This window comes from Pseudophryne corroboree, chromosome 12, assembly GCF_028390025.1.
Source record: "Pseudophryne corroboree isolate aPseCor3 chromosome 12, aPseCor3.hap2, whole genome shotgun sequence".
Classification (NCBI taxonomy): Eukaryota; Metazoa; Chordata; class Amphibia; order Anura; family Myobatrachidae; genus Pseudophryne; species Pseudophryne corroboree.
The window spans coordinates 164,927,091-164,943,763 of NC_086455.1; the positions used below are offsets into that span (position 1 = coordinate 164,927,091).

The 16,673-nt window shown below is 46.8% G+C and overlaps 1 protein-coding gene across 9 annotated transcripts in view; it reads left to right on the forward strand.

Moving 5' to 3' along the window:
• Window positions 1-16,673, forward strand: part of NIN (ninein) — a 135,284-nt gene that overhangs the window by 115,350 nt on the left and 3,261 nt on the right. For 5 of the 9 annotated variants that reach the window (XM_063948424.1, XM_063948425.1, XM_063948426.1 and 2 more), the window contains 3 exons: window positions 154-303; window positions 1,193-1,294; window positions 4,838-5,017. In XM_063948424.1, the coding sequence (XP_063804494.1) occupies window positions 154-303; window positions 1,193-1,294; window positions 4,838-5,017 (432 nt within the window). Of the gene's footprint in view, window positions 1-153; window positions 304-1,192; window positions 1,295-2,096; window positions 2,152-4,837; window positions 5,018-7,655; window positions 8,513-16,673 lie in introns of those variants that run through there. The other 4 variants (XM_063948428.1, XM_063948432.1, XM_063948430.1 and 1 more) reach the window with 3 other exon arrangements.

Here is a 16,673-nt window from a genome sequence, read left to right on the forward strand (position 1 = left end):
CACTATATACACACTGCCAGATTTGTTGTTCCGATTGGGCTGGAGACCTAAAAGCTGCAGAAATGCTGTGCCTAAAGAATGAAACTGTATAAGTTTTATACATAGAACAAGAGTCACCCATCTAAGTTTGTCATCTCTCCCTCACGGATACAGGTGCGACAACTGGAGTCCTCTGTGATTTCTCTGAAGCACCAGAGGCAGCTGAGCCAGTCCAGCTTGGTGAAGGCCTTGGAACAGGAGAAGTCCAGTCTGAGAAGGGAGTGTGAGCAGCTTCAGAGGGACCTGATGTCCGCTAACAGAAAGGTGTGATCACTAAGTGTGTTAGTACGAGGGTTGGCATTGAGAGCACGGTGGACAATCCCGCTGCTATTGGTGGACTCCAGATCCTCCCCTTCCAGTGCAGCTATCTATCCTTACCCTCCTCTTCTGAGTTCTTGGACTCAGAAGACAAGGGGCTTTATTGAGTATGGGTCATGCTTCTTCAGTGGTGGCAGGTACATCTCTGATCTTGTCTGCAGACCATAGGTTCTCAAACTCAGTCCTCAGAGCTCCAACAGTTCATGGTTTCCAGGTCTCCTCACAGAACCACAAATGAAATAATTATCTCCACCGGTGGCTTTTTTAAAATGTGTCAGTGAGTAATGAGTACACCTGTGCACCTGCTGAGTGACCCGGGAAATGAGTCAGTGAGTAATGCGCACACCTGTGCACCTACTGGGTGACCTGGGAAATGTCAGTGAGTAATGCGCACACCTGTGCACCTACTGGGTGACCTGGGAAATGTCAGTGAGTAATGCATACATCTGTGCTACTGCTGGGTGACCTGGCAAATATCAGTGAGTAATGCATACACCTGAGCTCCTGCTGGGTGACCTGGGAAATGTCAGTGAGTAATGAGTGCACCTGTGCTCCTGCTGGGTGACCCGGGAAATGTGTCCGTGAGTAATGAGTACACCTGTGCACCTGCTGGGTGACCCGGGAAATGTGTCAGTGAGAGATGAGTACACCTGTGCTCCTGTTAGGTGACCAGGGAAGTATCAGTGAGTGATGAGTACACCTGTGCTCCTGCTAGGTGACCTGGACAGTATGACTTGTTTGGGGTCCTGAGAACTACTGCAGAAGAGGAACTGGCTTCAGGTTGGCTATGCTGTGACTATTACTAATATAAAGTCTTCTCTCTTCTGGTTATCAGATAAGTCAGCTAAGTGCCTTTGAACGAGAATCCGAAACCACTAAGGCAGACAACGAAGATTTACGGGTGAAACAGGGGAAATTTGATGATCATATTACAGAAGTAAGTGCCTAAATCTTCAGTAGTACTTATATTTATAACAGAAGTCTATAGAGTGTTCTATACAGCACACACTACACACTAACTTTTATGTCAGATAACTTTTATGTCAAATATTCCACACAGAATCCGCACATGGTCATAGGAGACTTTGTGGAGAGACCTTAAAGTCTGTGGTTTAAATGTGTGGCTGTAGGTCAGGCCTGGGCCAAGTGTAGCTCTCCACCTACTGTGAAGCTGCAACCCCAACCAACTGAAAGCTGTCACAGGGCATGCTGGGGATTGTAGTTTCACGACACCTGGAGAGAAACCGGTTGTTCAGGTCTGCTTTATATGGCTCTCCAGCTGTTATGAACAAGAAGTTCCAGCAGGCCATCTGTGGCTTTCATTTCCACATCCTCTGGACCCTACCATGGATTTGATGAAACCTGATTTAAACAATGCTATTAAATGATTACCGTTTGATGTACGCTGGGCTGTATCTGAGCTCACAAGGTTCCTTTATACTTTCTAACGAGTGATGCAGAGAATTCCCAGTGCCAGTTTTTAGGATGTTTGTGGGTGGGAAAGGTGTGGCACTCCATCTGCTGTGGAACCACACGTCCCAGCATACTCTGCCACAGTTTTGCTGTTTAGGGGGTGCTAAAACGGTGGCAGAGCATGCTGGCTCATGTAGTTCCACAGCAGCAGGCATTCCACACGATGCCTAACACTGTTATAGCAGATCTTTGTCTTTTCGTTGAGAGTGTTTCCGATATCTCATATTTCTGCCTGTTTTCCTGTCCCGTTGCTGCCCTCTGCCTAGACCTCAGGAAATCTCAGAGATGGGTGCACTTCCGATTCTGAGATATATGGTAAAGGTACATCAATGTTTTGACTGCATCCATTGCATGACCATGAGTCTTCTATGTTTTCCATTTGGTGTTTTCTCCATTATTTCAAGTTACTTCCAGCCATGAAAGCAGCTGTTTACCAGCCCTAAACGATCATAACGAAATATATATGTGATAAAAGCTGAAACCACGGGGGAAGGATTTTTCTCCTATGCATGGCAGGCTCTGCAGTCCCAGCCCATTGCCTTCCTGTCCGATGACTGAGATGAAGAACTAGCAGTCATCCACCTGCGTAGAACTTACAGATTTCTTAGTATAGTGGATTTCTTTTTAAATACTAGGACTTTATATTTGATCAGACAGAATTTATGGGTTTGAATTTCCTTTTGAAGGAACATTAGCTTAACAGCGCTGTATAATTTTTTATGTTTATTCTCCGCCATCCACTAGGGGACATTGGAGGCTGTAGACACTGGGGTATAGATGGGTGGCTTTTAGTTCAACTTCTGTTTTGGATCTTATACATTGTGGAGCTGCATTTGTTAGAGCCGTTGCTTTGATCCCCTAGTCTCAATTCCATTTCTCTTTCACTGTGCTGCAAACCTCATACAGTATACTGTAGTTGCATTATCACTTATTGGCTGACTGTGATGTCTACAGACTTAGTAGTTTGAGTTCGGCTCACGAAATAGAGCAAGAGATAATACTAGGTGACCGCTGTACAAGGCTCTTGTGAAGACACCGTTAAGCTGCACAGGAGTCCTAATATGTACAGGACTGAAATAACATTTTATTATTGTATCACTGAGTAGAGTGCAATATATTAATGCTCAGAGCACCATAATATCTCACATGTGGATAGTCTTGCTGAGTACAAATAATCGTATTGGTGCAGCGCTAATGCGACTGGATCACCGATGCGGTCACTGCACCCAGTTACAGCTTCACACCACATTTTTCACCATGCTAATTAATGATTCCGTTGATTTTTTTGATTTTTTTTAAATTGGATCCGTTATAATTTACGGGCATACACACTGCAGTATGGAGCCAATTGGCTATTGTTAGGTGTAACGCGGAAGCCTGTCGCCAGCTTTAGGCTGATCAGTATAAATAATAGTATGGATACTCTGGAATGGCTTAATTTATACACGGGCATGGTGCTGGACAGCATTGACCAATTTTCCATCAGGTAATAAATTGAAGCAGGTAACCAGATGGAAACGAACAGAAGCACCCAGTATTTACTCCAATAATAAACATGGAGTTTTATTTCCAAATCACCTGCGTAGAACGTAATGTGAAGGACCACAATAATATACTTTCAATGCTGTCTACAGTTTACAATCTGGGGTTCACAATCTTTATCTTTCTCCAAGGTTTTATACATCTCCTCCTTTGTCACATACACTACAAGATTAATCTTGTATGCTATTCTCACTTTCATCTCCTGTAAGTCGCCATCATAGGCTGATATGGAGTGTGTTGCATGTGTCAGCAGTGTGGTGCTTTTTGTGTGACTTGTTGGACAGAACATCACAAGAGCTGCATGTCCGTTTCTCCCACAGTCCCGATGTTTTGTGTTCAGTTTTCACATTGTGGCATCCAGACAGTAACGTCCGTTTCGCTTTTCTCTTTACATTCAATATAAATAACACACACTGGACAAACCATTTATTAAGTAAACGTGATGCAAGTAGCTGATTGCAAATAGCACAAGTAGATCCAGGAGAAACTAGGTTCTCGGAAAACCCTTTGCCTATAACTGCTCCTGGGTTATTTATTAGCAGTTAATACAGCACAAACATATTCTACAGTGCTTTACAGAGTGTATATCAGTCAGTCTCATCAGTCTATGTTCCCTACCACATGGACACACACACACACTAGGGATCTTTTTTTTTTTTTTTTTAAAGCCAGTTAATCTACCAGTATGTTTTTGGAATGTGGGAGAAAACTGAAGGACTAGGAGGACGCAGACGCAAACACAGGGAGAACATCCAAACTCCCCACTTATAAGGGCTTGGTGGGAATCAAGGCCAAGACCTCAGCTGTGCGGAAGCAAAATAATCCCTGTGCTACTGTGAACATCTCAGGCAGTAGAGAAGGCCTGACCAACCATTGGCTCTCCAGCTGTTGTGAAACTACAAGTACCAGCATGCCCTACCACAGTTTTGCTATTGGAAGATGCTACAGCTCTGGCAGGGCACGCTGGGTTGTGTAGTTTCACAACAGCTGGAGAGCCACAGGTTGGCCAGGCCTACAGTAGAGATTTCTGGAAGCATTAGGCTCCTACTACTCCTTCTAAAAACCATTTTAGGTGAGCGTCTCTTACTATAGCTTTTTCTGATAGGGTTTGCTGCTGTTGTTTTTATTTTTTTTGCTTAATACTATTCGTCATTGCTCCAGTTGTTGGCCTAGTGTTGAGTTGATGTGAGAAGCCACGACTGCCACTGGCCGCTGTGGACTCTGTAGATGAAACATGCAGTCATATCTGGTCATATGTAATTGTCATGCCCACTGAGGCCCACAACATCGGAAGAGTGGATTTTGTATCCTGTGTCTTTTATGTCATTGTTACGGTTGCGCCTTTGTGAGGCTCACAACCGGACGTTAACACTGTCTGCAGTATATACAGCTCAGGGAGCGGACTGGCTATTTGCAGATACCACCTAAGACACCGTATATGTAACTGGTATTGTGTCCTCTGCAGATGATGCACTCGGCCAACAGTACGCCTCATAGTACCTCCCAGCTCCAGCAGCAAGCTTGTGCCACCGTGCCTCGAGAACAGTACCTGCAGCTCCAGCAGCAGCTGCAGCAGGCAGACAGGCGCAACCAACAGCTACAGGAAACGATGGATCACCGCAGCGCGGAGAACATCACTCCACAGGTGAGCGTGCCATCCTCTCACTAACATAGAGCGTTCACGCGCAGGATGTGCTTTCTCTGGTTATGCCAGTTCATTGCAGGCCACAGTTCACCATGTCATGCAGTCACCGCTGTCTGTGTTGGTGCATGCTGTCATCTGTCTCTGTGAGATGCAGTGTACCATTCATTAATTACAGTAAGTCGCTCCGGCAGCCCCAAAGAACAAGTAAACGCTAACTAAAAATAATTTTATGGCTATTGTTTGCTTCTTTTTTTTTTTTTCATCTTCCTAATGCCAGATATACACTATCCAGTTATCGGACTGATCAGCCAATAATTGGTTGATCAGTGTGATAATTGGATAGTGTGTATTCAGGAGCGTTAGCTGATAAATGGCTTCAAAAGCTCTTGCAGTGGTCAGATCGGGCGGTCGGGATCTGGTGTTCTGCACACGCTATCTCGTTCCTGACCTCTTGATCCCGCACCTATCCAGTAATCGCTTTGTCGGATTGGAACTTTCTCCGATCTGCATAATTTATTGCATAGTGTATACCCAGCATTAGCTCAGTCATGTAAAATAGCCGTTCCACCCCTATATAGCGAGAAACCCAGCTCAGGTCACCCCACAGGCAGTGATTGCAGGGCGGATGTGAAAAGTGTATCCCTCTTTTGGCGTTTAAACCCAAAGGGAGTGGCGGAAATGGGCACCACGTGATGGAAGCAGCTGATGTTGGGTGCTGCAGGGCCTGTACAGTGTGCTCCCTCTTTGGATCTAAAGACCAGAAGAATTGTATGAAGCAAGGGTTAGATTTCACTGTATATCACATTTTAAAGCTTGTGTTTTTAATTGTCTGAGAGTATTTTTTTAGATTCTCCCTTTGTCTTTTTTAAATGTCCCTTGTTCACTATTGGTTTATGAGGTTGTAATCGAGTAAATTATGTTCTAGCATAAACCTTAATTGAATTACCCTGCGTGGTCCCACTCCCCATACATCTGCATGGTCCCACCCTTCATACAGTAGCTGCTTGCTCTAGCTAACATGTATATGTTTTACATGCGTAAATAGAAGTAGCTGTTTTTGTGTTTGTTTGTATTGTTTGTGTAATATCTGCTTTATTAACCTTTTTGCTATAAATATATAATACCGATGTTGTCAACTTCCAACAATTAGCATTTCTGAATTTCCAACTTCATACAACTTGGTTTTACAGCTTTTACTATATGCATTGCAGTGTTTTTTTTATCAAAGGCTCCAAATCGCCAGACTGAATAATAAAGGTTATTTGTTATTTATTATACTGTGTGAGCCCACCACCAGCTTAAAGGTTGTTTATAGATTTGACCTACAGACCACTGGCTTTATATTCTGTTATTGATAGTTTCTCGGGGGTATTCACACGGGTGGTCTTCAGTTTGCCGGTGGCCGGGCTCCTGACGACCAACATACCGGCGCCGGAATCCAGACCGCCGGCATACCGACAGCTTTTCTCCCTCTTGGGGGTCCACGACCACCCTGGAGGCGTGGCGAGCCTGCAAGGGGCTCATTTGCACTCGCCCAGCTGTCAGTATGCCAGCGGTCAGGATTCCGGCGCCGGTATGCTGCCCGCTGGGAGCCCGGCCGCCGGCATACCATACTACACCCTATTCACACATTAGTGGCCCAGATATATGTTTAGTGGAGTCTTTTCTGATGGTGTCCATTGGGGGCGTTAGAATTACCATGGGGTATAGGTTGTGTTGCAGAAGGTCTCCTCACCCTCTATACAGAGGAGGCTGTCGGGACACTTCAGCTTTGTGAGGGACTCACCTGATAGTGCCTCCAGCCATTGGCCCCAAAAGTAATGTGGAACAGCTCCCTGTAGGCAACAAGTTAAGATGTTTGTTGCTCCGGGAGCTGGATTACTAGCTGCTGTTCTGTCCCTGCACAGGGTTCTGCGTGGCGAGGTAGTTGCCTGTGGGATTAGTAGAGGTTGGTGGCTGCCCTACACTAGGCATTGGGATGGCAAAGGGGGCTCATCCTCAGGACAGCGGCTATCCTTCTGTGCTGGGCCCCGGGAGGGGAGGGTTTCCATCCCTTTGGGACTATTTCCCACATATGAAGCCTACAAGAATGGACCCAGCAGCCATTTTCTGTAAGCAGGCAGCAGTTCTATCTCCTAGTGGGTGCTGGTCTCCTTCCTTTCTCCCGTAGACTGTGTATTTTGCATAACCACACCATCCTTGGTTGTGCAGCTGCAGATGTCCTCCTCTTTCCTCACTTCCTCTACGTCTGGGAAGAGAAGAATGTCCAGGGCTCAGCCTGGGCAAGGCGCCATGACAGAAACTTTCCCTGCTCCAGATGAGCAAATACAGACATTAACATTGTAGGGTAGGTGTGTGTTTTGCAGACTCGTCTTAGAACATTAGGATTTTGTCTTTTCTTGGTTCTGCATATCTAGTGCTAGAAATTCTAGTTCTATCTTCTTTATCTTTTGGAAGTTGACACCAGAGGTAATAAATAAAAGACCAAACATGCCTCTGCATGTCAGGTGCACTTTCATCACCAGAGGTCGACGTCCGTTTCACCAGCAATCTCTGGTGTGGAAAGTGCATTTTGTATTTGCAAGTTGCTGCGATGTAAAATTGGGGTGAAAAGTACCAATTGCATTTTTCCCCTTAGGCCTTGCTTCCGGAGCAACGTGTGCTGCATGCAGACTCTTACAGACGGACTGGCCGCCTCTGAAAATATGGCTTCTAATCCGCACCTAACGCTAACTTACCCTAACACTACTACTGGCATAAGCTGGGAATACTTGTGAGGGCTGCAAGCCCTGCTGTTGGCTGTACCTTTGTCTTAACCTTTGCAGTATTATGATATACTTCTTGCCTATACACAGTGGCAGCAGCCATTTCCTGCACTGAACCAATACTATTGAGCATGCAGCCTATCCATTTGCTAAGAACTGGTACCATCCCTGAGGCTTGAGGCACTTCCACCTTAGTGGAGTCACATGGAAATAGTGACATCTGACTGAGAACCCATATTTAGGAGCATGAGGCCTATATGTTCACTAGGATCGTGTAACCCGACGAAGGCATGAAGCCACCCCTACCTCAGTGATGTTACGTAGTTGTTGTAAATATTGGTTCAGTCAACAAAATGGCCGCCTCCATTGTGTGTAAGCAGCAGATGCACTTCAAACACTGTGTAATTACCGATGTAGAAACAATTTGTGTAAATTTCTGATGTAGAAATGATTTGTGTAAAATACCTTATTTAAAAGAAAAATAAGAAATCCGTTTTCTGGTTTGAGATTTTATGTATTTATACTATTTATTAGACATGATTTCCATCTTACTACTATATTTATATTTTTTTCCTTTTTTTTATAATGTAATGTTTTGAATGAAAACACATTTTATACAAGGCCCATCGAGATGTATGGGCCTATTTATACTGGAGTTTGTAAGATACTTTTGGAAAGAGAGACAGATGTTTTCAAGCCGCTGGGAAATAAAATTCTTTTAACAGGAAAAGATTTATTTTATTGTGTATTATTACTATATTTAGAACTTATTTGATATATAAATACATTTATTATGAACTATATGGGCAATAGACAAAGTTAAATGTATTTTTATTATCCTTTATTTATTTGGCACCACAAAACAGTACAAAAACAGTAACCGTATGGACAAAACACAAGAACATTTGTAGGACATGGTATAAATATTGCAGCAGAAGCTGTCCTAGTACTGAAATAAGTAGCAGGGTGGCATAACGCAAGGGTTAGCTGCCATTGGGGGGAGGAGAGGATGGTAGAAGTGAAGAAAGAGGGCCCTGCTCTTTAGAGCTTAGTCTAAAGGGGAGGGGCAGACAGATGGGGGTGACACATACGGGGTAGACGGTGAGCATGGACCAATGGGTTAGGATGAGAGCTGGAAAGGTAAGGAGCAGCATGGGCAAAATCTTGGAGGCCGGAAGTGGTAGGAAGTAATCTGTAGCTAGGAGAAGTGGCATGTATTTGTGGGGTGATGAGAGTCTGAGATGTAAGTGGCAGAGGAATAGGTGAGGGCTTTGTAAGTGGGTGTGAAAAGCTTGAATTGGGTTATGAAAGAGAAGGGCAGCCAGTGTAGGGCTAGTAAGAGAGGGGAGTTGGATGTACTCTAGTGGATTTGGAGGGGAAGATGATCCAGGCAGCAGCACTGAGGACAGATTGGAGTGGAGAGAGGCAGTAGTCAGGGAGGCCAGATAGAGTAGTCCAACCTGGAGGTGACCAGTGAGTGAGGGTCTTAGTTGCGTCCAGGGTGAGAAAGGGTCTGATCCTGGAAATATTTTGGAGTTACAACCAGCAGGACTGCGAGAGGTACTGAATGTGCGGTTTGATGGAGAGGGAGGAATCAAGGATAACTCCAATTTATAGATTATTTATCATCAGTTATTTATATAGCGCACACATATTCCGCAGCGCTTTACAGAGAATATTTTGTCCATTCACATCGGTCCCTGGCCCAGTGGAGCTTACGATCTATGTTCCCTATCACATGTACACACAGACACATTCACGCTAAGAGTTAATTTTTGTTGGGAGCCAATTAACCTACCAGTGCATTTTTGGATTGTGGGAGGAAACCGGAGTACCCGGAGCAAACCCACGCAAGCACGGGGAGAATATACAAACTCCACACAGTTAGGGCCGTGGTGGGAATTGAACCCATGACCTCAGTGCTGTGAGGCAGTAACGCTAATCATTACACCCTGTACTGCCCAAATGATTTCCTTTTCCATCCCTATGCTAAACATTGCTTTACTGTATATATACGTGTTCACTCCTAGCATGTGGAGGCAGTGTGTGGTGCACAGGTATTTTAGGTGACCATTTGCAATGTGTATTAATGTTCTATCAACTAAAACTTTGGTTAATCGTATTCATGGAAAGGCCACAGACATTTGGTAAAGCGGGTGGCATTACACTTTGCAGCAATAAGCCTGGAAGATCTGAGTAGTATTATGTCTTATCACGGCAATAAGAAATTATAGTACACCAAAATGTATTATAAGTACACGCAGGGTCAGGGGTTCCTTGAGGAGCCTATACCCCGTGATGCGTACTTACGTCCTGGCTTATGGGCCGGCCACTTTACTGCGCATGTGGGGTCACCGGACATCGGATGGAGGAGCAACCAGAAGATAAATGGTTAAAGTGTCCAATGATGCACTCCTGCTTCCCTGCGCCATAACGCTTGGGTCCTAATAATGCTCGGACTCTCCTGCCTCCACATTCTGAAATAACATTTGTACTAGTGGAACGTTAGGAAATATTTTCGCTTGTACACACAGTTTTCTCTAGCCGGCGATACAATTGCACATTCTCTCATGTTTCCTAATAGACGCAGGGCTGCTTAGTAATTAAGTCATAGCCCTGGGCTAATGTAATCAGCCCTTCGTGGTGCCATGGGGCCAATTAAAATATTATTAACCTTTTATATGTCACATTATGCCGCCCTGACATTAATAACGCACATTAGTTACCTAAGACTCCAGTTAACCTTTTTTTGCACTGTGGCTGGATGCTGGAGTATCTGGGACAAGATGCAATCGGAGAACATGCAAACCCCACACGGATTTGCCCCGGCCATAGTGGAACCCATGATCCCAGCCCGTGATGCTCCAATGCTAACCACTGTGCCACCAACATAGATCTAATTGGGGACTGACAACTCATAGCAACCATCAGGCCGTTCTGTATTATCTGAAGGCGGCATAAATGCAAGGGAAGCGCCCGTTGGCGGAGCCGCGGGTGGGGTAATATGCAAATGCTAGCTTCAGCCTGCCCCATGTGTACTACGTGTAACCGCCAGCATTGCGTATAGCGTGTGTACCCCACTGCGTCAGCCCCTAAATGTGGGTATTTGCTTGTATAGTTGTGTATGCGACCACATTGGCCCCATCCGTATACTTTGCATCATAGCCATCGTCATCATCAGTTGTCGGTCACTATCCCTGTCCTGGGATAGATGTATATGACAACAAGTGCAGTGCTGCTTTCGCCCTACTCTGCATTACCCGCATATGTGCCAGCGCGCCCTCAGTGAGCTCAGCCTATGTGTTCTGCATCGCCCGTAGTTGCTGAGCATGAGCACACAAGATGCGTTCTGCAAATGGGCGTGCATTCACCTCCTCAACGCCCCCTCTGTCAGTGGGGGATACAGTCATTAGGTCGACATGAGTTTTTCACTTTTTTTTTTTTTTTCAAGTGTGGTCGACCTAATGACCCGTACCCGTCAGTGGATTACTGGTGACCTTTCCACTGTGTGTGATAATTTTTACAGTCTATGAATTTGCTTTTACGTTGTTCTAATAGACCTACCTCCAGTAACGTAGCTACATACACGGCAGGGAGCCCGTCCCTATAGCTAGGATTTGGGAAACCTGGGCTCCCAGTTTATGTTGGACCTACAGTCACGCCTCAGTGTGGTCACTAGTTCCCGGGGAATTGGAACACGGCCTCATTAACACTGGATCAGGGGGCTTATAAGGGTCACTATACCTATAATTGTAGAATTGAAGGATTAATGGATGGTGCAAAATACAGGGAGCTACTGCGGGACAACTTGCGTCAGTCTGCTAGAGAACTAAAGCTTGGGAGAAAGTTCTCCTTTCAGCCGGACAATGGTTCCCAGCACAAGACCAAAGCATCGCTGGCAGGGTTCTACAACATGAAGGTGAATGTTCTGCAATGGCTAAGTCGAAAGCCAAATGACAATCCAATTGAGAAGCTGTGGCGCTATTTGGAAATTGTTTTCGAAGGTGTCATCCCAGCAACCTGGAGCACATCTGAAATGCGCAAAAATCACTCCCAAACCGTGTGCAAACCTGGTAGAGACTTGCCCCAAAACAGACTTAAAGCGGTCATTGCAGCAAAAGGTTAAAATGCTAGTCTGCAGGGGTTGAATACTTTTGCATGCAGCATTTTTCAGTATTAAAAAAAAAAAATCTGCAGACAATAAAATTTACGTTAGGAGTCTCTAGTGGCTCACAATAATAGTGTCGGGAACGATCTGGGTTATCTGTGATACGGGCAGGTGGGGGACTTCAGGTGGATCATTGCTTTTGCAAGACACTGCATACAACAATGGGTGTGATTCAGGCCTGCTCGCTGCTGTGCGTTTTCGCTCAGCGGGCGATCATCGATAGACTGTGCATGCGCACGCACGTTGGCAAACAGGCATCGCCGGACAGCGACAGGATGATGCGAAAATTTCAATCGCACAGCCATTCGCAGGCTGATTGATAGAGGCGGTTTGGGGGTGGTAACTGGCCATTTTCTGGGAGTGTCAGGGTGGGTGTGTGACGTCAGCTGTGCCCCGATCAGCCTGTTCTCATCGCACAGTAGGAGTAAGTCCTGGGTTGTGCACACAGTGGAAAAATCATTCGATGGTGAGTGAGCTGCGAACGGATTTGCAGCTGTCTGCTGACTGAGGGATATTTGTAGCATGGTGTACACATGTGATCGCACACTTGCACGGGCAAATACACACTCACCTTGGGTGGTGACTATCTGAACGCAGCAGATAGTCGATGCAGCAGTGTGTGCGATGGTTAAGGGGTTGAAACCCCTTGCAACGACGTGAACAACGCACGTGTGGCCTGATAAATCACCTAGTAGGTGCTGTGTTTGCGGGAGTGGCGGGTGTGGGGGAGACGCGGACGGGGTCCGGAGGTGCCGCAGGTAGGGGTGGGGCGGTTGCGCGTGGGGGAGGGTCTGGTGCGGTGGTGCCGCGGGTGGGGGAGGAGCAGTTGCGGTGGTGCTGCGGGTGGGGGTCTGGAACCACTGCGGGTGGGGGATGAGCGGTTGCGGGGATGCAGTGGGTGGGGGAGGGGCAGGTGTGGGGGTGATGCGGGTGGGGGTCTGAAGCCACTGCAGGTGCCGGAGGGAGGGTGCCGCGGATGGGCCCGGAGGTACTGCGAGTGGGGGAGGGTCGGGTAATGCTTCTCCTCCTGGAAGCAGCTAGGCTGCTGTCCTCCCTTTGGCAGTGGCTCTCCCGGAGACTCTCACAGCAGCCAGTCACTATTGTTAGCGCCGGTGTCCCAACACGCCGCATTACAGGGAAGAGGATGCACTCAATAAACTACAGCTCCCAGCAGCCCTTAGCGCCGGAATGCTTCGGCACTAAGGGCTGCTGGGAGCTGTAGTTTATTTAGTGCGTCTACTTCCCTGTAATGCGGCGCGTTGGGAAACCGGCACTAACAATAGTGACTGGCTGGCAGAACTGAGTGACTTGCTGAATCAATGTAAAAGGTGAGAGTGCTGTGCAGTGTCAGTGACACTGCACACCCACTGCACTGCACAGCACTGTCACCTTTTACATTGATTCAGCGTCCAGACATTACCTCCGCGATATCACCCTCTCTATCCGCTACATTAGCCATCTCGGGGCTTCCAGGCCGGCAGGCCTGGTGCTGTGTTGCGGAGTCAGGGCCTCTGGGGATCTGGGCGCGGCTGTGGTGGGGAGGCACTTCTGTGACATCACGCGCAGAGGAGGCTCCGGGGCTCAGAGACTATGCTGCACAGGGAGGGCTATGAAAGCCTTCCGCTGCGCCGCTTTCATACACATCTATGCCGGTGGCCGCAGCAGCTTTTGTTCCACCTGCGCCGCGGCTAGGGAGTGGGGATTGTTGATGGCGGAGGGGGCAGGCGGACTGGCAGCAGGACATAGGACGCTGCAGTAAAAGGATTTTTTCCCCCTATCTACAGCGCAGAGACTTGCTGCAGATGCAGTGGCATACCCTCCAGCTGCACCTTTTTGTCAGGTACATGACCTTTTTTTATGGTCTCTACCGATTTATGGCTCTCCAAACTTCCATTGAAAGTATCGTAAAACGGGCGTGGCCACACCACTGTACCAGTGGCCACGCCCCCTTTTCGATTTTGCAGCGATTTTATGTGTAAATTGTTGGAGGTATGTTGCTGCAGATGCAGTGGGCCTATTTTGGGGTGTGGACCTGGAGCTGCAGCTCCATCAGCCCCATTGCTAATCCTGCTCTGGGAACACACAGCAGCCAAAGGGCAGAGCCTCCCATTGGATGTAACCTGTGTGGGAGGGCGTTTCTCGCCCAATCAGCTGTGGACTGGGTGTTATAGACCCGCCACTAACCCAATGAGATCTCCTAGCCACGCCCAGCTTTATACACACAGGCACAGAGTCACAGATCTGGGCTATTATATAGGAGATAGATATATAACATCTATGTCAGACATGTATCAGAAAAATTAGTTGACAAAATGGAAACAGAAGCTGTGTGTGGTACACACACACACGCACACTATCACTGTGTATTGCTGAGTACACTCTGAGCAATAGATCGTGAGCGGGTCGGCAGGTGTATACATAAGTGTCAGCTCTGCTGCACAGCCGACCGTTCGTACACTTGCTGCAGGGACTGATGTCACAGCTGGGAGGCCAAATTCAACCGCCCGCCCAGCTGGATTTCAGGACCGACATATCGAGCAGCCGATCGGCACGACGGCTTGGCACAGTGTGTACCCAGCATATCATTTTACTCTAGTACACAACTGGAGCCAAGAGAAGTTCTGGACCATTTTTATGCAAAGGTCTTATGTTTCTTTTATTTCCGCTTTAAGGAAAAATTGCTGATTTTATTTCTCAATATCAAAATGAAAAGTTTGTAGACTGGTGTAAGTGGCACTTCCCAGCGTTCCTATCCTAAATATCACAGCTATATCAGCTCTTCTAGAAAGTGATTTAGAAGTTGGTCACTTCACGCTACCATAGTACCCACCTTCCTAATCACAGACACTGGCCAGACTTATCAGTAAAGTATAAAAATGTTTAGTCAAATCATTTCCATTATTATAGATACTCTCTGCTCCTAAAATGTGCAGAAAGCATTGTAAAGCGCAAAGGAATATGCTGCGCTATATAAGAAACTGCTAATAAATAAATAAAGCATCAAACCACCCACGATAGATTACATGGCAGCGCCCACTCTACAATCTGAGACCTTGGAACCAGTTGTGTAACTGGAGGCGCAGTGCAGACCGCGATGTAGGGTTCCCCAACCCCTTGTGTCCAAATCTGTTTCATTTGTTTCTATTTGCTCTTATTAATTTTTTTTCAGTACAGGTACCGATTGCTTTCTATTATTTTAATCAAGAATGAGCCGCCGGGATACGGATGACATTTACTATACGTAGACGGTCTGTTTCCCCTATAGTCAGAACGAATAGGCCCCAAGACCTCATAGTAACTGGCTTGTCAGATCGATTACATCCAGTTTGACTAATCTTCTGATATTTGCTCTGCTGTTCTATGGGGCTGATTCAGATCTGCAAGCAACTGGGCAATACCATGCTGCACTGCAGGTGGGGCAGATGTAACGTGCTGAGCTATTGAGAGTTGGGTGTGGTGTGTACAAACTGAAATCTAAATTGCAGTGTAAGAATAAAACTGTCTAACATTTCTGGGCTACATGCAAAAGCAGCCAGTATTTACCCTGCGCAGAAACAATATAAATGTACTTGCTCTCCCTTGTATGGTACCGTGGTTTGTTCCAGACACAAAGGGAGATATTCAGGTGTGGTTGCAGGTGCGACATTATGCGCAAAGTACCGATTAGCAGTTGTTTGTGTATGTGCAGGACCCGTTCTGCGCATGTGCGAATTGGTCCTGCAATGAGGGCAGAAAACGGTCAGTGATTGACAGTCTCCTGCCGCTTAGGGGGTGGGAGGGTGCGGCGATAGCCTCCATTTGTGAAAATGGAGGAGTGACGCCACAGTTTAGGAGGAGGGAAGGGGCCGGGTGTGGTTCGTTTTATCGACAGTATCTAGGTCGACAATGTTTAGGTCGACCACTATAGGTCGACAGTCACTAGGTCGACAGGGTTTCTAGGTCGACATGTGCTAGGTCGACAGGTCTAAAGGTCGACATGAGGATTTTTTTTATTTTTTTTGGGTGTCGTTTTCTTTGTAAAGTGACCGGGATCCCAAATTAGTGAACCGCGTTCGCTCGCCATGCTTCGGGCATGGTGCCTTCGCTTCGCTCGGCACACTTTACCGTTCCAATCGTAGTCCACGTGGATCGTTAAGTATGAAAAAATTAAAAAAAATAAAAAATGTGAAAAACTCATGTCGACCTTTAGACCTGTCGACCTAGCACATGTCAACTTAGAAACCCTGTCGACCTTCCATCCATGTCGACCTAGTGACTGTCGACCTATAGTGGTCGACCTAAACATTGTCGACCTAGACACTGTCGATCTTCAGACCGGATCCCGAAGGGGCCAGGGATCTCCATCTTATGGGAGTGTATCTACTACAGGGAGGGAGATCCTGCGTCTGACGGAGCTCTTACGCCTAGCAAGGGACTGGTAAAGGGACATACCAATGGCTGTTGCAGCAACTGGTGTACGATCTATGGGTGGCACGGGTTGCGGCTTGCACACAACTTCAGCCGCTTTGCGTGTGGCTCTGAATCAGCCACAAATGAATCCCATATGCAGAAGAAGCCTAGAGACGGCCATGTGTGTGGTGTTTGGGTTTCAGTAGGAGAGAGCCCCGGTGTTTGTTAGGGTTCTGCTTTTCCTCCATCCCCCATCCCGGTGCCACGGCTCTGGGACTGTCAGCTGCGTTTGCTCATGTTTCTGTCATTGGAATCCATGTTACATTATCACATT